The 24,380-nt window shown below is 36.9% G+C and overlaps 1 protein-coding gene across 2 annotated transcripts in view; it reads right to left on the bottom strand.

The window, feature by feature from the left end:
* Positions 1-22,188, bottom strand: part of LOC131060360 (uncharacterized) — a 174,488-nt gene extending 152,300 nt beyond the window's left edge. The window contains exon 1 of one of the 2 annotated variants that reach the window (XM_057993540.2): positions 21,714-22,188. In XM_057993540.2, coding sequence (XP_057849523.1) covers positions 21,714-22,088 — 375 coding nt within the window. In that variant the 5' untranslated portion in view covers positions 22,089-22,188. The remainder of the gene's footprint in view (positions 1-21,713) is intronic. The other variant, XM_057993539.2, reaches the window with a different exon arrangement.
* Between the last annotated feature and the right edge of the window lie 2,192 nt (positions 22,189-24,380).

Here is a 24,380-nt window from a genome sequence, read left to right as displayed (position 1 = left end):
AAGCAAAGTGTGGTTTATTGGGTTCACCAAATCAATACCTTCTCTTGAATTCATAGGAGTAGAGTAGAATTCTAAACCCTATCCTTTTTATCCTTTTTTAAAATTCCTAATCCGAAAATCAAAAAAAAAAAAAAGAGAAGGGCACCAATTCAACAATTCAAGCGTAAGTCCCTTTGCATATTACCAGCATATCACAATGCCCATTGAGCTTATCCACACATCAAGACCTGACAAAAGAAACCTTGGAATCGCCATATGATCTTCTAGCAATCCTAGCATACGCGGTGATTTTGTTCAAGAGAGGATAAATTATCTTTGGGTACTTTATTCTAATGTTCGGTATATGATAAAACGTACACCAACAGGACGGAAGGCTATTTCTAGCGGCCGGAGGCATTAAAAAACAAAAAAAATTATAAAATCTATTTTTTATATTAAAACAGCGATATTTTTTATATCAAGTGCAGCGATAATCAATGGAATTAATAATTTAATTATTAAATTATTACATTAAATTTTAATATCACTATTAATCAATGGAAGCAATATTCATATGAAATATGATATCGATATTATATCATATCATTTTTTATATGATATCAATATAATATCAGTTTCACATTTGATATTTCATATTTGATACCCAACAAAATTTGCAAACTAATAAAGAATTCAAATTGCAGCAGTAACCCTAATTTTGTTAATGCATGATAGCTTCGGTAAGATAAATGATTGAATGAGAGATAAATAAAGTCTCTCATTCAATCATTTATCATATCGATAACTATGATAAAACCTTCAAGCAATTAATTCCTCTTTGATAGCTATTCTACATTTGCATATAAATAACCTATTCATTGATAATCATACTATATATTTTGTTTATTTTCATCGATTACTAAATCTTGCATTTCAATTTATATCGATTAACATAAATTAATGATAAATAAATGATTAATGAAAATACCAATTAATACCGGGTTGCATATGATATATCGGGTGGCATAATAATAAAGGCTACCGATAGTTATCGGGTGTTAAGCCTACACCGATAGTTATCGGGTGTTAAGGCTAACATTGTGCGAACACCGATAGACATCGGTTGTTATAATAACTCCACACCGATTGACATTAATGTTGAAACATGCATTTGTTTAGTATAAACAAAGAGGCACGATCAAGTAATGTCTTGATCGGTCATGACCGATCAAGGCATTGCCTAATCGTACCCCATTTGTTAATACTTATATTGAGTGGCATTTGTGAGATAGGACATAGAAAATATTAAATTCTCCTCTCACCTGTCACAAACAAGAAGATAGTCAGATTCATACATTAAGGCAATAAGATATAAAACAAGATTATTTAATAGAATATAACTTGCATATTGAATGTAAATTGAACATCATTTACATGGTATCAGAGCTATAGTTAAATCGAACTTGAGGCTGTTCAATTTTACGTAAAAATCAAATCAAGTATATATTCAACATCACAATCCTATCAATGGCTAGCGTTGTCAGATTTGAAGACAGACTCGCAGGGGATGACGACTTTTCCGCATGGAAATTCAGAATTCAAATGATTCTAAGAGAAAACAAAGTTGAATCATTTGTAAAGACTGAAACTAAAGAACCTGAGACTGAACCTGATCAAGCAATTTGGAGAGAAGGAAATGATAAGGCTATCAAAATCATAGTTGATGGGCTAAGGAACAATATTATGCCCATTATACAGAAACACGAAACAGCCCTCAACATGTTCAAAGCACTTGAAGACGCTTTTGAGATATCCAATGCCAGTAGAACCTTGGCTCTAAAAAGAGAGATAAATCATATAGCCATGATAAAAGGAGAATCAGTCAATGCCTACTTCATGCGAATATCTACCTTAAGCGATGAACTGGCAACCCTTGGATATGAGATCCAAAGCAAAGAATTAACCTTCATTGCTTTAGATGGGTTGCCTAGTATCTGGGAAACGTTCGTCCAAAGCATCAGTGCAAGGGATAACTTTCCAAAATTCGATAGGCTAAAGGCTAACTGTCTCCAAGAGGAATCAAGGCAAAATAAGAAAGGGATCAAACAAAAGAATATAGATGAAGATCTTCAAGTTCTAAATACGAACTCAAACAAAAAGGGCAAGTAGAAGCAATTCAGAAAGAGAAAGTCGTCATGGCAAGAACTCCTTCAAGAAGGACCTCTCTCAAATTCAATGTTATAGATGTGACAAATTTGGGCACTATGTTGCCAAATGTCCAGAAAGAGCTAAACAAGCCACATTTGCCAAAACAGGAAAAACAAAAAGGGAAGAGGACTCCGAGAAGTATGTGCTCTATTCAGCACTCACAAATCAAGCATCAAACAAAGTGAACTCCTAGGTGATTGACAGTGGCTCATCCAGACACAACACAGGATTTAGAGAAGTACTAGACTCCATGAAAGAGGAGAATGGAGGTAACCATCGGAGATGACTCTACACACCCTGTCAAAGGAATTGGAAACTGCACCATCAAACTAAAGTCAGGTGTATCATTACAACTTAGAGGAGTGCTATATGTTCCAAACATTAAGAGGAATCTTGTCTCAATATCAGCACTGGAGGACAATGGATACAGAGTAACCTTCATGGACAACAAAGTGTTGGCTTGACCAAAGAACTCATCCATCAAGAAAGCTAAAACAATTGGTCAAAGACAAGGCTACTTGTATGAGCTATGCACAGAGCCCAACTTAGCCCTAATTCATGGAACTACAGATGCCAATGAAATCTGGCATAGAAGACTAGGCCACCTAAATTTTAGAGCTTTATCATCAATGGGAGACCTTGTCACAGGTCTACCTAAAGCAATATCATTCAGGGGCATGCATAGGATGTGCCCTAGGTAAAAATACTAAGGGTGCTTTTCAAAGTAGTACTAGGAAAATAAGTAAAATCTTAGAGTTAGTTCATTCTGATGTATGTGGACCTATGTCTGTAAATTCATTGGGGGGATTTCTATATTATGTAATATTTATTGATGACTACTCTAGGAAAACCTGGATCTACTTTCTGAAATGTAAAGAATCAGAAGAGATCCTTAACAAGTTTAAAGAATTCAAATCACTAACAGAAAATTACTCAGGAAACAAAATTAAAACCCTAAGAACTGATAATGGGGGGAAATACACATCAGAATTATTTAAAGAGTTTTGTAAAAATTCAGGGATTAAGAGGGAGTTAACAATACCCTACAACCCTCAACAAAATTGGATAGCAGAAAGAAAAAATAGGACAATCGTTGAAGCTGCCAAAGCTATGATTCTTGATCAGAATCTAAATATCAATCTTTGGGCAGAAGCAACTAGCACTGCTGTATATATTCAAAACAGATGTCCTCACTCTCATCTTGAAGATAGACCCCTGAGGAAGTCTTCACTAAAACAAAACCGGATATAAGACACCTTAGGATTTTTGGATGCCCTGTCTATATTCATGTACCTAAGGAGAAATGATTAAAATTAGAACCTTCTAGAAAAAGGGGAATCTTTGTAGGATATAGTGAAACCTCCAAAGCCTACAGGATATATATACCTGGTCAAAAGTATATTGAACTAAGTAGGGATGTGATGTTTGAAGAAAACTTAGCCTTCAAAAGAGCCCAAAGCTCTCTAGATCCTGAAGTCTATATCCCCAATCCTAGCTTAGATAGCGATCCTACTCCTAAGCTTCAGAGGGAGAATCCTGAGGAAACTATGAGTGAAACTCAAAGTCCACCTAGAGAAAATCTCAAGAAAAGACCAATATGGGCCACCAAAACTGTAGAAGAAGCTCAGAAATTTGTTGCTCCCTTAGGAACCTTTAGAGAAAGAAAAAGGCCTAATAAATTCACTAGCTATGTTGCCCTTATGAATGATCTCTCTAAAGTTGAACCAAACAATGTATCAGATGCACTTGAACATCAAGTATGGAAGGATGCTATGTCTGAAGAGTATCAGTCCATTATGAAAAATGATATTTGGGAGATTGTTCCTAGGCCAACCAAGAAATCGGTGGTTTCATCTAAATGGCTTTTTAAAATCAAACATGCTGCAGACGGCAGTATTGAAAAACACAAGGCCAGATTTGTAGCCAGAGGCTTCTCACAAAGGGAAGGAATAGATTATGAAGAAACTTTTGCACCTGTTGCCAGGTATACATCAGTAAGAGTTGTATTAGCCATTGCAGCAGCAAAGGGGTGGAAGGTACACCAAATGGATGTTAAGACAGCTTTTCTAAATGGTGAGATCTCAGAAGAAGTCTACCTAGAGCAACCTGAAGGTTTTGAAATTCATGATGCAGAGTCTCATGTGTGTAGACTCAAGAAAGAGCTCTATGGGCTCAAACAGGCTCCCAGGGCCTGGTATGAAAGAATTGACACCTATCTCTCAGGACTAGGCTTCTCCAAAAATGATGCAGATCCTAATCTCTACTACAAAAGAAATAAAGGTGAGATGCTAATATTGATTTTATATGTTGATGACTTATTAATCACAGGAAATGATCACCTTATAGATCAATGCAAGAATGATCTATCCAAAGAATTTGATATGAAGGACTTAGGACTCCTTCATTACTTCCTAGGATTGGAAGTATGGCAGAATTCTGACAACATTATACTAAACCAAGGAAAATAGACCTTGGATATTTTGAAGAGATTTGGAATGCTAAACTGTAGACCCATGACATCTCCTATGGAAACCAACTTACATAAACTTAAAGAAGCAGCAGCAGAGTCACAACCCACTGATCCTACTCAATACAGACAGATGATTGGGTCCCTGATGTACCTGGTAAATACAAGACTAGATATTTGTTAAGCAGTTAATGCTCTAAGTCAGTTTATGTGTGAACCGAAGGAGATACACCTAGTTGTAGTAAAACACATTATGAGATACCTACAAGGTACCCTAAACCTTGGTCTCAAATATGAGAAAGTTGATATATACCTACACGGATTTACAGATTCAGATTGGGCTGGAAGTGTGACAGACAGGAAATGCTCAGAAACAACTTATAGATCAAGTATACATCATAGAGAAAAAATCTGACTAATTTGGTTTGTGTTGATGTCCTAGCAGCATTTTGTTGTTTGTCATCAATGACAAAGGGGGAGATTGTTGAATATATGTTGTCATTGATGTCAAAGGTGTGATAGAGGTATGATGTCTAAGATGTCAATAGATCAATGAGAATTCAATGTAATTGCTTCTGACATGACTCGTCAGAGCATTTGAGTTCCTGATTAGCAAGTTATGCTAGATAACACTCTTAATGTTATCATTTTGCTCCGGTTTGAGTCGTTCCTGTTTGAATATCCTATATGGTGTTGTCTAGAGGTATCTACAGTATGCTTTTGAGATTTGTTGCTTAGAAACAAAACGTGCATTCAGTTGCACTGACAAAGTGTTGGGTTCCACATTCTGTTGCACTAAGAGTTTGGCCTATGGTTTGGAAGTTAGGTATTCAGGTGATGTATTATATTCCAAAGTTTCAATGGTTGAGCTTCAGCAAACAAAAAGTTTGAAGTGACATGTCATAACCCTGTTCGCTATTCTAATCAAATAAATCCAAAAAATTGTCGTACTCCATAAGACTTCACAATTTCTTGAGTAACAACCAACCAAACATTCGATCCATTAATCAGCATACCGTTAATAAATGTCTTCCTGGGAGGGAAGGATTGAGCAAAGAAAGGCAAGAAGACTTAGATGTTGGCAATACCCCTCATGTAATCGACAATTTGTTAAGAAGAATAATTAAAGCAAAGTAACAAGTCAGCAATCCTTGGAAGAAACACGGGACAATGTGAAAGGAGCGGTTGTGTATTTTGAAGAAGATGTGACTCTTCATTCCATTTGAAGAGGTGTGTGAGGCAAATCAATATTGGCATCAAAGGGGGCACAGAATGAGAGAAAGAAATCAAGCAAACATTTTGGAGAAGAACATCAGTGGCTTCCAGTAATCACGGCAATCAGTAAAGAAAATAATATCCAAATCAGACATGTATGGGCAGCAAATACACAAACAAGATCAGACCTCTAACTGATCCATTTCAGATCTGTTATACCAAGCATCTAATAGTCTTAACAATTACTCTTGTGGATTTAAATCAATGCTCATCACGTTTGAAAGAGGTATTTTACTTGTTAACGATAAACCCTAACCCTAACTCATCTCTTGCTCTATTGCAATTGTCATTCTAGGGCAAATTCTAGTGTAATCCCAATAGGGAACATTGCATGACAGTGTGTTCATTGTGCTTGTTGGCCAACTAGGTTGATGTTCCAGTGTGATGTGCTAGAGGATTGTAACATGTGCTAGCACGAAGTAGCATGTTGATGTACATTGTGGCCAGTGGTGCGTGTGTTGGGTGATGCATAGCGTGTCCCTTCTTCCGAAGTAATGTGTGGTCTTTTGCATTGAGCCTACTACACGTTGGTGTAGGGTTATTCTTGTGGCTGACTTGCAAATGCAATAATCTTGTTCTACATCGACATGTGAATGTAATTATCATTGTAATTCATATATATAGTTGATCTAGGTTCATTCCTAGTGTGGTTCTTTAATGTGAATATTTGGGAAGTGTAATTAATGTGCAAGTATGTGGGTGATGCTACGTGAATAGTGCTGATGGGTGTTTTATGACCACACCAACACAGAATAAAAATGTCAAAGACACTTTATCCTGTCTTGAGCAAAATCGCCTTTTATGCTAAGATTGCAAAAGTTCATAAAAGTGATTCCAAGGTTCCTACGCGAACTTGCCACTTTATGATGAATATAGCTCGTTTGGCATGACGTGTGTTGGTAATCCAAGGAGAACTTACGCTTTTGTTGTTCTTCACTTCTCTTGATGTTATTGCTGGAACTTCATCATCAGATATCGCAGGATTGCGATGCTTCTTCATTGAACGGACTTAATCGGAGCTGAAAAAAAGGACAAAAGGGAAAAGGTTAAGAAGTTCTAATCTACTCCTAGGGACAATGAAGGTAATGGATCATGCTCCAATGGACGAATTCCTAGTAACCAAGTCCTGCTTTGCCATGCTCAACAACAACTCCACAAGAACTGGTGCAATCTTCCAAGGATCATGCCAAGAGTTTTCATATCACAATGAACACCATCATAACAAACAATGTACATTCCATGATAGAAGTTAAGCATCCATATAAAAAAGGTTCGGCTAACTTTACACTGCAAATAGAAATCATCTAAGTGCAAAAAGTATGAACCATTGAAATTCATCAAACATTGTCACATTCTCCATTAACATCAATGCACTTCTAACAACATGAGAAGTCAAAGGAACACCATGCAACAATTTGAAATAAACATGAACCCACTATATCTTCGATCTTACAACAATGTCTTCTCCTTCTACTTTGCTTCTACTCTAAGAGCTCTTTATTTCTAATGAATTACAAATGAAAAAGCATGGGCTTTTTATAGAGATCCTTCCACAAATGAACGGCCAAGATTGATTTGCAATCAAGGGTCGAGATTACAAGATGGAACCCTAATTAGGGTTTTAATTTAGCTTTTGTGGCACAAAAAAGTGGGGCCAAGTCGACCAATGAGAAAATTACATTTGGGGACACTTGTCCATCTTTCGAATATAAACCAATAATAAAATATTATCAGCACCTTCTAGAAGCTCTCTTGGATAATTCGGGTTCATTGTATCTAGTCACATCGACTTGGAGACATTTAATTGGTCGGAGAAGGTGACGGAGCGCCACCTCAGCATGTTGGACGCCATGTAGACCCGATAACTCATCGCGAAGAATATTCCATTTTGACTGATTGTGATGAAGTATATTCCCAAATCGCATCGTCTGGACTAAGGTTCTAACTTTGATCAACTCTTCTAAAATTATCCTTTCCTGATCATTTTCTTCTTTCCACATAATTGGATTCGAGAATTCACCTTCTTGGAATGGATTGGACTCTCTTGTCAACAATCTTGTCATTCTTGAAGTCTTTCATACTTGAACTTTCTAACCTTTGATTTTGGATTTCCAGAGGAGATTCTTCCTTCTACATTTGTACATGAACTTTGATCTTTGAGGTGAACCTTGAATGCCTTGAACTGGATTAATGAATTTTTGATGCCCTTTTTCACCCTTTGACTTGCCAAATGCCACATTTTATCAAAGGCATTAAATTTCGTGCCTCATGTCATTTCTCCATCTTGGGCTCATATCAGACAAGTGGCAAGATTATGAGTTTGGGCGCCAATTTTCATGATGGACTCTCTTTCCTAGAGTGCACATGAGATGAGTAGGAGGATTTTCTCCTTGGCTTAGTTAAATTTCCATGTCCTGAGTACTTGAGCGCACATTAGGCCTAGAGAAGGATTTCTTTCATACTTTAGCCAAATTTATCATTCCATGTCTGCATAACCCTTGAGCGCACTTGGAGAGGGAAGAAGGAATTCCTTCAATGCCTTAGCCAATTAGCCAAATTTATCATTCCATGTCTGCAAAACCCTTAAGTGCACTTGGAGAGGGAAGGAGAAATCCCTTCAATGCCTTAAGCCAATTTCTTTAGTCTCTATATCTGAAGAATGCTTGGGCGCACATCAAGCCTAGGGGAGAATTTTCTAAACACTTAGCCATTTTGCCATTTCCAAGACTTGGGCACATTTGGGGTCTGGAGAAGGAATTTCCAACACTTACTCGTTTTTTACACTTTCCAAGATTCCTGGCATGCTTGGGTGCACTTCGGAGGTAGAGAACTTTTGGAATTTTGGAAAATTCCTCCTTGGAGGAGAATTTGCACTCTTTTGCGCACTTTTGGCTTGGTGAAGGATTTTTTTTCTCACGAAAAATTCCTCCTCGAAGTGGATTTCCACTCTTGGGCGCACTTTTGCTTGGGAGAAGGAATTTTGTCCTCGTGGAAAATTCCTCCTCAAAGTGGATTTTCCACTATTGGGCACACTTTTGGCCTAGAGGAGGATTTTTTCATTTCGCCAAATTCCTCCTTCAATGAGAATTTGCACCCCTAGGTGCACTTTTGGCTTGGAGGAGGATTTTATCTTCTGCAATTATTCTTTTGACATTCTGCATTTCATCTTTGATCTACTAGACTTGAATCTGGATACTTGCTCCACTTACAGTCAAATGCTCACATGTTGCTAAAAATAGCAACTACTAAAAATAGAAAGTTTTGTCCAAACGTGAAATCAGGCCAATCGGAGCCACAATGAAACTTCCTAAAAACAGACATTGCTAAAAACATAAAGTTCCCGAAAAATGCTCAAATTTCACTAGTGGCTTCCTTGAAGGATTCTCTTTCTATACTTAGCCTCAGATTTCACTATGCTCAAGGTTACAAACTTCATTTTTAAGTTTGAAGGACAAAAACCCTAAAATCGACAATGCTTCCAAACTTAGCCAAAATTTTGGCTGATTCTCTTTCATTTCCTCATCAGTTCTCAAGGTTATCTTGACACTTAGCCAAATGTCCATCAATACATTCCTCTGACTATGCATTCTTTCTTCTATTATTGCAATCTCTTCCTTGGACGATGATATCACCCACTCAATGATGTTGTCCTCTCAGCATCCAAAGTCTTGCTCCCTGTAATGTACCTAAAGAACGATAAGGAAACGTTATGAAGTACAAGTGTCAATCAAGTTCATAGTTAGCAAAATGCAAAGTTTGAAGGATAAAGCAATAAGCACAATGCATTTCTCAATACATTAAAACCCTAATTCTCAACTTGATGACAATATTAAGACTGTATCCTGTCTAGGCTATATGTTCCTTAAGAATCCATTCCCTACTTAGTCACTTCATTACTTCCAAAGGCCAGAATCCAAACCAAAAAGACCTTTTTATTCATTCCTTAGGGTTGGGAGATGACACGGACTGCAAAAGACTTCGTTTACTCGGTGAAAAGAGGGGGTTCCCATTTGCAATGGGGCGATGTGTGAAAACGTCACAACAAGTAGCATCTCAATTATTGTGAAATTTCCTCTAAAGATCATATGCACTATGAGAGGGAGTTTTGATGTTGATGAGATCAGAAAGTTGTTGAGTAATCAACCTTGAAGGTACACAATTCTTATCTCTTGTATTTTGGTGAGATTGGTGTCTCATAGGCTGAGTTGGTGCTCAAATCTTGAATTTGGGGATTGGTGTCTCCTGTAGGTTGGTGCCCACAAATGTATTTGGGGATTGGTGTCTTAGTTGGTGCCTACTTCATATTGTAAGTGATCTACTTTTTTAAGGCTGGATTTGGGTAGTAGATCCAAGCAGCTAGCCTCATTGTGGTTTTTCCCTTTTGGGTTTCCACGTAAATCTGGTGTTCATTTGTGTGGATGTGTGTGTGCGTTGATAAGTTGCTTTATCATTAAAGAAAAATTAGTAAATGTTACTCTGATGATTTGAGGTTCATACTTGGAGAAGTTACTAATGATATCAATGTGTAATCAAGTTAAAATTGGCATATATCGATTCATTCCCCCCCCCCCTCAATATATCAGTGTTCTCTTCAATAAGGATGACTTTTAAAGTTAGGTCACATGTTCTAAAATACAACAGGCAAAGAAAAATTAAACAAATTAAGGTTGATGTGTTGTGCCTCGAACCCTTTATAATTCATGAAGTCTAGAGAAAGAAGATTTTTTACTTTGAAATTTTGATGCAACATTGATTAAAAATGGAGTAATAGTTCTAAGTTAAAAATATCAGCTAAGACGAGAAGCCATAAATATAATTAATTTTGAGGACTTCACCCAAGCTTTATCATTAAATAAAAATTAGTAAATGTTACTTTGATGATTTGAGGTTCATGCTTGGAGAAGTTACTAATGATATCAATCTGTAATCAAGTTAAAATTGGCATATATTGATTCATTCCCCCCCCCACCCCCTCAATATATCAGTGTTCTCTTCAATAAGGATGACTTTTAAAGTTAGGTCACATGTTCTAAAATACAACAGGCAAAGAAAAATTAAACCAATTAAGGTTGATGTGTTGTGCCTCGAACCCTTTATAATTCATGAAGTCTAGAGAATGAAGATTTTTCACATTGAAATTTTGATGTAACATTGATTAAAAATGGAGTAATAGTTCTAAGTTAAAAATATCAGCTAAGACGAGAAGCCATAAATATAATTAATTTTGAGGACTCCACCCAAGCAATCCAAACCTCCAAAATGGACTCAATTAATGATGAAGGTAGAAGTAAAGATACAAAAATTATTAAATTTTGAATTTCGAGTCTATAAATTTGTGGTCCAAATGAATGTTACAAAGAACCATATATGCATTGCCTAAATCGATATGAAATTCAATTCACAAGACGAGCAATGGACCCCACAAAAGCCAAAAGAAAAAGGGAAAGTATTGAAAGGGCTATTGGAAAAGATGTTAAGGTAAAGGAATTTTTAAATAGGTTGAAAATATTCACACCATACAGCCAAGTATAGATCATTCTACCACACAGCATGAAAATGATGTTATTTTCTTTGACACTATCATAAGCCCTGTATGATTGGAGAATTCTTTCTTCTATTTTATGATACCTACAGCACATCATTTTCAACATACAGTCCACAAGGATTAATCAAACATTACAAGATTTGACTAATTCACTTGCCTTATATGGATTCTTTTATTGAACAAGTGACAACCTCTAAGTCTGCATTCTTATTTCCTAAGGAGAAGCTAACTAGGTTTGGACAGCCACAAGATATTCAAGGACCACAAAAGGGAACAAATACTTAATGGGGTTCCAACAAATGTTTTGTGGTGGAAAACTCAAGATTTGAAAAGTCAGCATTAATAATGGGAGATAAAAGGAAAAGTGCACAAGTTAATCCTTCTTCACATGGGTTGAAAAAATGGAAGGCTGAACATTACAAGGCTTTTGAAAAACATGGCACGCATAGAGAAGGTTTGAAAGTTTCCAGTTCCACAATTCTTCCAAGACCAAAGATGGTGCAAGATACATTACAAGATGCAACTAGCACCATAGTGCAATGAAAACAATGGTTTGTTCCAAGCAAAGGAGCAAGTACTATGAACACCATCACTTGGGAGAGTCTCACTACAAACAAATGGAAGCCATGATGGACAAATAAACCAAATGATCACCTACTAAAGGCTTCCTTATCTTCAACGCAAGTAGATAAATGCTAGAAATGCCTTATTTTGGTGTCAGGGACTTGAAGCCTTATTTGGTTTGAGTAGTCTCAAGTTATGACCAAGAGAAGAAAGAATCTTTTGTGCAATATATGGATTGAGAGGTAACAATTGCATACACACGTACAAACTTTTCTAGGGTGTTTGGTGTACCATGCACAAGGCCTCTATTCAAAAGACCAATACTAACATCACATAGGCACAAAAAGAATTTGCTGTCCAAACACTTTGTAAACAAAATTTGTCCAGCAAAGAATTTAATAATGTGTGGATTAAAGGCAACTGTAGAATGAAAAAGGATTTTTTGGCAAATGAAGAGTGGTGTCACATCCTGGACCTTACGAAGAGAAAATTAATAGGAGCTAATACGGAATATAACATTGTAGTATGTATGATCAACTACATGATAAGCCTGTATAATTGGGCAAAACACCTCCCTCATAACTGATGAGATTCTCTCACAAAAACACAAGATTTTATATGACATAAAATGTATTGGCCTATTTATGCAGCGTACATGCAGGCTTTAAATTCATCAAATGGCTAGTTATAGCCAGATATGACACATGACTCCACTTGGCCATCCATCTTCAGATGAAAATTTCTCAACATCTAGTCAGTCGAAGTGATGGGTAAAGAACTTCCAAAGGCTATGTGTAATTCAAGAAAAAGGAAACTAGCAATAGTAAAGTTGAAATCTAAACAAGAATCTCCTCCAAGTTAAGGGGAATGCAAAGAAAAAGAAGAATTAAGGGGAATTCATTGTAGTCCCTTCTAAACGTACTCGTAGTTCCAACCACAATTTCAAGACTCGATGAGTACTCTACAAGACTTGCCAAGCTCGTGAGTCCCTAAGCTGGCTGCATCAAGTCGATAAGACTAGCATGCCGAGTCTGGCCAAGTCTTGGAGAATACTCGGCTGAGTCTTGTTCCAAGACTAGCCATCCTGAGCTCAAACTCTTCTAACGCCTAGACATAACAACCACACTTTTTAATGAAATTACATCATTTTTTGTCATTTTTTGCTCTTATGGGCTTATTCACACAGCAAAGCAATGGCATAGCAAGAAGACAATTTGAAAAGAGAATTTTTATGGATTCAAAATTGATCAAATCATCAAACAAGTAACTATTATTTTCTTCTTCTTTTTTTTTTATTTGAAAATCAAAAAAATTTGAAATATTAGGGGAAATACTATCAAAAAATTCCATTGCCCCTCATCCCTTATTTCCTAACACTTTTAGCTTGTATTTGCATTCTTTTTTTTTTCATTAATGCTTATCATTTTGCCTGCTGCTGATTATTTTCTGCTATATATTAATTATTTACAATTTTGTTGTATTACAATCTCTTGTTCGACTTTGAAACTATGAAATTTCAAATTTTGAGAGCTTGAGGATCATATGACATGAGTAATGTTTGAATTATGACAAATTGATAATCAAATTAAACTTTTAGGCTCTCTAAATGAATTAATTTCTTTTTGTGTGTAATTATGAGGTTTTTTTTGGCCAAGTCCTGGGTCAAAGTAGAAAATTTGGGCTGCCAGGTCTGAGTCCTAAAACTATGGTTCCAACCAATGATGAGTCCAGCCAAATCAATGAGCGGCTAAATCTACCTGGGGCTCCTATAGACACAACGAGCTTTCCCCCAATAAGTCCCATAGAAGACATAGAAGAGCTTCCTCTTGAGATAGAACATCAATAAAGTATGTAGAATAAATGCAACTGTAATGTTTTGTTAGCAGCCAACTATTTTGTTATTACTTGTCAGCTTTGGCTAGTTGCTTTGAGTAGTTGTAAATAGTTCCAACAGAATTGTCCTAACTGACAACCGTGGCTTCCCATTTTAAGTTGATCTCTCATAGATAAGGACATGTCTAATCCTTGGCTGATCATCTCTGTTCTACTTCTATGCAAAGAACTTCAAATGAATAAAACTATACATCTATTACTCAATCTACTCTGCATCGTGTTTTATATTCATTTATGCAAGTACTAGTCTTATACGATAAAGGAGTAAACATGTGTTGCATCTGCTACTTCATTAAGTTACACATTTACAAATTCTTTGTTCCCAAAATATCTTTGTAGAGAGAGAGAGAGATGTTTTATCTACTATTTCATTTTAGATACACATCTTATAAATTATTTCTTCTCAAAATGTAACCATAATCATAAAGATGTATTTTGTCTCCTATTCCATTAAGTTACAGATCTTAAAGACACGAGCTATAAGTTCAATGTACAAACGTGCTATAAGTTCAATGTACAAAATGTTAAATGTTGAATCAAGCAAACCACCACATCCAATTCTAGGTTTGCTGTACTCCAATTAACAAGGCCAGGTGCAAGTCCTAGGTAAATCTAATAGAAGAAACAGTCCTCAATCACAGCATCTAAGCCTGAGGCCATTCCCTAAGGAAAATTTGCCAACCAAATATATAAGTGTGTGAGATAGTGAACTTTGCATACCTGTGCAATTTCCCATTTAGTTTTGTACCTATTTTGAAGAAATACCTTGATGCATGTACATATCAACAAACAGTGCAATCCTGTATGGAGTCGGGCTCATTCCCCTAGCTTTTACCCATCCCTATATACACATTTAGTCCCCACCTTATCCCCAAACACACATACTCCAATATGTTCATTTTATCCATGCATTTATTATATTTTTCCATGCACCTATCCAAATGTAGCTATTATAGTCCTCAATATGACTATTTGCCTATCCAGGGTCATTTCTAGAGTCGTGTTGTCAACCCTATGGTTGCAGACTTAATCCTTGTTTTTCTAAGATTGAAATTCAAATTTTGGCCTACCGGCCCCATTTGTTTCCCATTCTAAACCAATTAAATAGACGTTTTGTGAAATTTGATGTTATGTGCTAGTATTTAAAGGAATTCATTAGCATTCATTTTACATATCTGAAATCCACACATGTTCTCTCATTCTAGAACATTAAAGAAGCAAGCAATAACAAAACTGTTATCACAAAAGCTCGCACCTTTGCTGAGCTATCAACTCAACAACCTTGTGAAACATGGAAACAACCCCGAAGTGTGGGACCTTGCGCGAGGGGGTTGAATCTCCAGAGAAGGCCGGCTTCCTTTCCAATCCAGGTGCAGGTGTTGAACCAACTCAACACTTCAAAACTAACTCCTAAGCCTATCCTAACAATTTGCAGAGGTAAAGGGAGGAGAGAATGCTTGAAATAAAGGGAGGTGATGCACCAAGAAGAGATTGTTTCTCTCCCTACCGAAATGGCACAAGGAACCAACTGAAAAAAACCCAAGAGATGCACAACTTCAACTACATAAGTGACCAAAACGCATATATGGAGGTTAGAATTTGCTAAGTGTCAAGAGGGGAGAAGGATTTCCACAAGTCACACTCAGAAAACAAGTTAACACAGCATATATGGAGGGAAAAACCACAAGACATACACCTATGATGAAGGTAAGAAAGCAGACACAGCATACATAAGTTGAAAGCAGGCAAGAATGGTGATTTTCAATTAATCATAAGGCCAAAAGCCAATCTTACAGTTGTAGAAATGCAAAAATAATTACGAGTCTTCAAGAGAAGAGAAAGAGCATGGGAAAACTCAAGGCAGCAGGGAGAGAACCCCTTACAATGAGACTTAACAGCCTTTATATAGAAAAATGGTTACAAGGGTGATCATGACCCCTACATGTCAGTCTGGAAGTGCATGCACTTGACTTGTACATGCAAGCAACCTAGCCATACCCACAAAGGGCAATCCTGAGAAGGTGGATTGACTAACCTTCCAAAGTCAGTCATGACATAAGTCACCAAGCATGGCCCCGTACCTCCCTTGATGGAAATCCTACCAAAAACATTTAATGCACCCTTGTGGCTCCACAAAAGAAAGTGCACAAGTCACCAAAACTGTCGGAGGATTAAAAGCCTTGAGTGTCGATTGTTAGATTTTAGTAATCAGATTTGCAATCGCTTAACATATAGGTGCAGAAGTAGATAATATACAGTAACAGAAATAAAGCACATAAATAGAGATGCACACAACACAAGACTACCCTGGAAAAACCTCCCCCTTGGAGGAAAAACCCAGCAACAACAGATCTTCAAATCTGATTATAATAGGCAGAAATTATAGTTACAAGTCTGACCTTGCTAAGGCACAATAACAGCAGATGACAATAGATAGAAACCGACTTATCTCAGTCCTTCGAATGCAAGGAAATCACAAGACAATGAATTCGCTTTCCTTCGATGATGGTTCACTGTGCTTCTATGATGATATGTTGCGCTGCCCATCAATGATGTTCACTGTATTCATACAATAGATGCACAGCAGATGGATTTCACCCAGCAGATGTAATTTGCACCATACAATGACAATTCGCTGTCCTCCTAACTGAGTTTGCAGACCTTCAAGGATAATTTGCACAGCTAGAGATTTCGCACCTAGAGCAGATCTGAATCGCACTTTTGGAGACGAGGTATTTTGTGAACTTGCTTGAATAGTTTCCTTCCAAAATGAATTTGTATTTATACAAGGTAGAGGGAATGCATATAGGGTCGGCCCAATACATTTTGGCGCCTAAACTCACTTTAATTCACACGCCACATAATGAGGATGGGTCCACACATTAGCCCACACGTTTGGTAAATAGGTCCATGCGTTTTGAACATTATATGTTAGGAATATAAGGGAAGTAGGGCCCAGCCCTATAATGATCCGAACAACATTGGAATAGGGCCCAGCCCTATTTGTTTTACATATTAGATTGAGATAGGGCACAACCCTATTTAATCCTAATGGATTCGAATGTTGCCTTTGGCAATTCGAATCCATTATAAATATTTTCCAAACTAGTTACAAAACAACACTCCCTCTTAACTAGAGAGGAAAACAATTACATAATCTGATTTTCATGGACATTATCATGACATGAATAATTACAATGTTTAAGATTAGGGCCCAGCCCTAATAGTACAATCAATATGCAATTGCAATAAACCTTTACATGATCTTCTCTTGCAATGCTTGTACAGGATGAAGCCAACGCTTAATAACTTTACACTTTCCTGGGGACCTGCATGTAACACCATGATCTTTCATCATGCACATCCGCAGAGGATGACAGAGACCTTTCCATATGCACACCTGCAATAATTAATACTCAAAGATATATATAACCATAAATCATGCACAACCGCAGAGGATACACAAGCTTCTTTACTGAGAAGAACAACCTATCACCTTGTACGCTGCAGAGGGTGAACTCACTTTGCACTCCGCAGAGGGTGAGAAATAACTGCCACCTTGCACTCCGCAAAGGGTGGAAGGAACTGCCACCTTGCACTCCACAGAGGGTGGAAAGAACTGCCACCTTGCACTCCGCAGAGGGTGGACTCACCTTGCACTCCGCAGAGGGTGAGCGAGCACTGCCACCTTGCACTCCGCAGAGGGTGAGCGAGCACTGCCACCTTGCACTCTGCGAGCGAGCACTGCCACCTTGCACTCCGCAGAGGGTGGATGAGACATCCAGTGTATCATAGAATATAACCAGAACACTTGTTAGTTTCAAGATAGAATAAAGGAAAACATTTGCAATAATCAAGTAACACATTTATCAATTCCATCATTAGAGCAAAAGATCACAATGATTAGAAACCAACAATAAGATTTTATTGAGATAAAGAGTATATCACGAGACTCCCTCTAAAACCCTATCTAGAAGATAAATCCACAACAAATTTCTGACTTAAAGTTGGAACCAACCTTAAATCTAAAACAAAATTTAACTAAAGGATGGATCAACAAACCAATAGATCAAAGGAGGAAATCTTCACAATTGTGAGGATTTGATACTTCATTTATGTTTGCATCTTCTTGCTCATCCTGAATTTGACAATCCCTTGCAAAGTGGCCACACTTGTTGCATCGGAAGCAGCGGATGTGGGATAAGTCTCTTGGTCTTTTCTTTGAAGGAGGGGTGGAAGAGTTGAAATCTTTGTTTCTCTTGAAATCATTCTTCTTCCAATGGCTACCTTCCTTCTTAGCCAAGAGGACATGTTGCTCATCATAAGGGTTCTTAATTTTTCCTTTTGCAGCCAGTCGAGACTCTTCTTGAATGCAAACTCCCATTAATTGATCAAACTTAGGAAGCTCAACTCTAGCACAGATTCCTTGAACAAATGGTTCTCGAGAGGGAGGAAGACCATTTAGGGCATTCATAGATAAGTCATTGTCTTCAATGCTCTTCCCAACGGTGGCAAGCTGATCTCTCAGCTCAAAGATTCTCATGAAGTAAGCAGCAACAGGTTCTTCTTTCGCTAATTTGATGTAGGAGAGCTGATTCCTTAAAGCAAGGATGTAGCTGGTATTGTTGACTTCGTACATCTTTTCCAATGTAGAGAACATCTCCCTGGCGGACTTCTTCATGGAGATAGATGAAACCAAATGATTTTTTATGGAGTCTATTATTATCCTTTGAGCTTGGAAGTCCTTCTTCTTCCAATCTTCTTTCTCACTTGCACCCTCGGGTTCCTTAGCATTCTTGCTAACATATTCAGCAAGATCATTCAATGCCATCATTATCCTGACCTTCCAAGAAGAGAAATTTGTGTGACCTTCCAACCTATCTTTAGACCTGATATAAGAAGCCATGGGGACTAAACTTTTGAACAGCAGGTTAGAAGGAAGCACAAATCTGATTACAGCCTCTATACAGACCTAGGGCTCTGATACCATGTTAGATTTTAGTAATCAGATTTGCAATCGCTTAACATATACGTACAGAAGTAGATAATGTACAGTTACAGAAATAAAGCACATAAATAGAGATGCACACAACACAAGACTACCCTAGGAAAACCTCCCCCTTGGAGGAAAAACCCAGCAACAACAGATCTTCAGATCTAATTATAATAGGCAGAAATTATAGTTACAAGTCTGACCCAGCTAAGGCACAATAACAGCAGATGACAATAGATAGAAACCGACTTATCTCAATCCTTCGGATGCAAGGAAATCACAAGACAATGAATTCGCTTTCCTTCAATGATGGTTCACTGTGCTCTATGATGATATGCTGCGCTGCCCATAAATGATGCTCACTGTATTCATACAATAGATGCACAGCAGATGGATTTCACCCAGCAGATGTAATTTGCACCATACAATGACAATTCGCTGTCCTCCTAACTGAGTTTGCAGACCTTCAAGGATAATTTGCATGGCTGGAGATTTCGCACCTAGAGCAGATCTGAATCACACTTTTGGAGCAGAGGTATTTTGTGAACTTGCTTGAATAGTTTCCTTCCAAAATGAATCTGTATTTATACAAGGTAGAGGGAATGCATATAGGGTCGGCCCAATACATTTTGGCGCCTAAACTCACTTTAATTCACACGCCACATAATGAGGATGGGTCCACACGTTAGCCCACACATTTGGTAAATAGGTTCATGCATTTTGAACATTATATGTTAGGAATATAAGGGAAGTAGGGCCCAGCCCTATAATGATCCGAACAACATTGGAATAGGGCCCAACCCTATTTGTTTTACATATTAGATTCAGATAGGGCCCAACCCTATTTAATCCTAATGGATTCGAATGTTGCCTTTGGCAATTCGAATCCATTATAAATATTTTCCAAACTAGTTACAAAACAACATCGATCACGCCAGTCGAAAGGAAGCCCGGAGACTTCGGAAGCTCGGACTCCCGAAGTGAGGAAGACAAAGGAAGGGGGAAGGAACTTCGGAACCTCAGGGTTCCGGAGTTCCGAGATAGAGAGGAGAAGAGAAGAAAAGGAACTAGAGAGAGAAGGCAAAGGGGGAAGGAACTTCGGAACCTCGAGGTTCCGGAGTTCCAGAGAGAAGAAGGGGAGGGAAGGGTTCCGAAGTTCCCGAGAGAAGAAGGGGAGGGAACTTCAGAACCTCGGGGTTCCGGAGTTCTGGGAAAGGGGAGAAGAAAAGAAGGAACTTCGAAACCTCGGGGTTCCGGAGTTCTAGAGAGAAGAGAAAAAGGGAAAGAAAGAGAGGAACTTTGGAAGCTCGGGGTTCCGGCGTTCCAAAGAAAAGAAGGAATAAGGGCTAGGAGGGAACCTCGGAACCTCGGGGTTCCGGAGTTCCAGGGAACTGCGCAAAGGAACCTCGGAACCTCGAGGTTCCGGAGTTCCGGGAAAGGGGAGAAGAAAAGAAGGAACTTCGGAACCTTGGGGTTCCGGAGTTCTGGAGAGAAGAGAAAAAGGGAAAGAAAGAGAGGAACTTTGGAAGCTCGGGGTTCCGGAGTTCCAAAGAGGGAAGAAAAAAGGACAAGGAACTTCGGAACCTCGGGGTTTCGAAGTTCCGGAGGAGGAGGGAGAAAAGCTAAGGAGAGGAGGGGCTAAGCTAGGGAAGGAACTTCGGAACCTCGAGGTTCCGGAGTTCTGGAGAGACTGGAGAAAAGCTAAGAGAAGGAAGGGAGTTCCCGGGGAAGAGAAAAGAGGGCCTAAGAACTTCCGACAAGGCAACACTTCAAACCATGATTCCACTGCTTTTATCCTTGATCAACTGGGGCAGCACTGGTCCATGGAACATATCTCTGATCGGTTCTTACTGATGGACCAAGGGTGTCATAAAATGACAACAAAAACATTTAGGTTTGGTGCACTAAAAGGAGTAAAAAATCTGCATACATCATTCTTTTAGGAACCTTGTTTGCTATCTTCAATTGTTTAAGCATATCTTTGAGGGTTGAGATAAAAGAATGTATTCCTTAATGACACAAAAACAGCACTACCAAGCTATTTTTAAATATTGCCAGTCTACAGATGTCAGAAAGGACAGAAGAAGCAGAGGCAAACAAAGCGAGTAAAAGAGCAGGATAAAAAGTTGTGCAGGGTCAATTTCAAACTCAAGCAACAAGTCTGTGGTTGCAGACCTGACCTAGATTGGCAGACTCGACCCCAGGCAAATCACAAGCTCAGTGTAGAATCTAAGACATTTCACTAATGGAGAGATCATATTTTCAGGACAGGAACAGTCAAGGTCGAAAGTCATCCACCAACAGCATCAATTCTTTGGTCATAGAGCCATGTACTCCTATTAGTTGCATTTAATTTTTGTAGCTTAAAACTTGATATCAGAATACACTAGCCCACAGCTGTCATTTTTTAATCTAGGTTAATTTATGATTGTGCGGTTGCATCTTATTGGATTAGCTTAGATTACAAATTTAAGGAACATTTTCCAATTCAAATTGTTTACCAAATTCCATTGAAAACGATTATTAATATATATGATAAAAAAAACTCTTTTGGCTTGAGCTTATTATCCCTTGAGTCATAATCCTAATAAAAAAATTAGCTTGCGAAAGTGCTAGTCCAGTCCGAGACAAAACCTGATGGTCCGGTAATCACGATATAATTTTACCCAGCATCACCCTACATTACAAATGTCAAAAGACAAGGTGTTTCATCGTCTATTTCATTTACGTTATACACCTTTTAAATCCTTTGTTCCCGGAGAAGCATCCTCGTAAAGAGAAAATCGTACCTGGAACCAGATTTTCAAGTAAAAAGCAGTGCACGAATGGCCTGCAGCGCAAAGAAGCCTGAGAGCCACACTGCTGTCCACTCCTCCGCTGACCAATACTGCAACTCTCAGTGGCTGCTGCTCCTTCCCAGCCAAGCAGCACTTCAAATACCTTTCTTCAACTTTCCACTGCGAAACCCTGGCCTCTGTTGCGGACGAGGAACAACATATCTGAGACAAATTTGCAGTAGCAATTGGGCTCTTTTTAATTTTTCTGCATGGTGTAATATTCACGGAATTCGATGGGATGTGTTTTGGAAAGGATGGGGCAGGATGATGTGAGCATTTTACATGAAGAGACAGGCGAAGCCCTCGAGTGCCTTGAAGCAGCGCCATCCTCCTCAGCCAAACATGGTAAACCTGTACTTGCAGAGTTCACTTTATCCTGCTAAGGAGAACCAGTCACTCCTTTTTAAGTGCATGGAATTAAATTTATCGCTATATTTCTATCTTGCAGTGTTCTAATATTTTTTGTTTTAATTTTAATCAAATAAATTATCCTATTAAACAAGGACAGCCTCCTGTCAATAATTCAATAGTGTTACATATCTATTTAGAGTTAGGAATAGTGTTAAGAGTAGGTGAGATTAGTAGTTTGATATTGCATTGTGAATTGATATATTTTGATATTAAACTATTATATTTTGATCTTAACTACTTAAGACTTGAGAGTAGAATGGAAGACAATAGGTGTCAAATTGACTTAGGGAAAGAATTAGGTTCTTAATATAAGAGCCAACATGACATGCAAAATATTACTGCTCTTTGTGATAGATAAGCTGTCTTAAAATGATGGATGGGTAGGATTATTTGCTTTATTAAAATATCCTAGAGTGATGTCTATTTTTAAATGTCTCAGGCTTACAATTTTAAAGTTTTATACAAGAGTTAGTGAGTTATAGATAGTTAGAAGAGAATCAAACTGAACTTATTAGCAAATTAAAATTTTGTAAAAGTGAACCAATCAATCACATATGACTTAAAATTTGAGTTAAGACTCAACTCCAAGGCCTCATATGTAGAGTATGAAAATTGTTTGAATGAAGGTTAAATTTTATTCTTTAATGTCAAAATAAAAATGTGAGGTTAAGAGAACCAAATCAATAGAAATTATAAACTAAGCCAACATATCTAAACATATCTTAAAAAACAATAGTCAAAAATATATTAAAAAACTTCATTCTCCAATAAGTTATATATTGTATTTTAAATAAACTATTAATTAAATAAAATATATAATAAAAAGTAAATTAATATTTTTTTCCTAGTGTGTTAATAATTATTACTCATCATAGGCATAGTTTATGTGTTGGTTCAAATCATTAAATTTGATTTCTTCACAATCAAAATAAGAAATGACTTTGTAGTGTAGGGCTTAAGTCATAAGATTAAGAGGCATGCCATAATATTATGCAATCCTATGTCTCACTTTAGCCTATATAATAAATGATTCTTGTCGATGGCCTAAATAACACAATGTAACAAAGGCTAAATGTTTCTACCTAACCTACCCTAAAAAAAGCAAGGAATTGTCAAATATATTCAAGTGATGACAGTGCTAAGTATCTAATGGTCAATGAGGTTTGTTTGTTCAAAAGGCCTATGGATTTTTCAATCTACAAATTAGGAATGTGTTTAAATATATTCCTACTTTAAAGAACCATTAATATCCAACTTGTACTAATAAAATTCACTAAGTCCAAAGATCCATTAAACCATTAATCATTAATACTTGAATCAAAAAACTAACAATGCAAAATTATGAGAAAACTTTCAATCTTAAGCATATTCATCAAAATCAACCACCATATCCTAGTATAGGTTGAAATGTAAGAAAATAAAGGTAAATGAAAACATGCTATTTTTGTGTATTTAGAAAATAAAATGTAAATATTAATAAGAGATGGAATTATAAGTAAATATTAATTAGAGGAGATGGAGTTATAAGTAAATATTAATTAGAGATAGTATATAATATATATTTCATTGAAATATTTATAATTATTTTATAATAATTATTTTTGGCATTTGATTCTGATTTTAATTCTAATTAATTTTCTTAATCTTAAATTTAATCCTCACAAAATTAATAATCTAAGTATTAATGTAAAACATAAATAAATAATTTAAAAATAAATAATGAATAGGCATTAAAATGATGTTGGTTCATTTTTATCATATAAATTTTTTTCATTTTTTTTACTATATTTTCTATCCATTCTACTTAAGAATTCAAAAATTATATAAATTTAAAATATATTTTCATATATGAAGAACATATCTCCACTCTAATCGACTTTAATTTTAAATTAATAATGCAATATTAAGTTTACTAATTTTTTATTTTTAACTCTACAATTTTAATTTTTTACTATCATTAATTTCAATCCCTGTGAAAAAAAAAAAAAAAAGGTGTTGGCTGCGTAGAATTAAAAAAAAATGCAAGTATTCACGTGAATGTTTTACATGCCTACAAAATGAAAAGATGTATAAATAGTCACTTCTGGGGCTGTAATTAATTAATAAAATATTTGTTATCTAGTTAATGGAATGTCAATGGACCAATAGCTGGAGACTTTGGTGATGTCATATGTCCTTACTTCATTTAATTTTAATGTCTTTGTTGTG

This window comes from Cryptomeria japonica, chromosome 4, assembly GCF_030272615.1.
Source record: "Cryptomeria japonica chromosome 4, Sugi_1.0, whole genome shotgun sequence".
Taxonomy (NCBI): domain Eukaryota; kingdom Viridiplantae; phylum Streptophyta; class Pinopsida; order Cupressales; family Cupressaceae; genus Cryptomeria; species Cryptomeria japonica.
The sequence above is the reverse complement of the archived record's forward strand: the minus strand, read 5'-3'. Positions and strand labels throughout refer to the sequence as shown.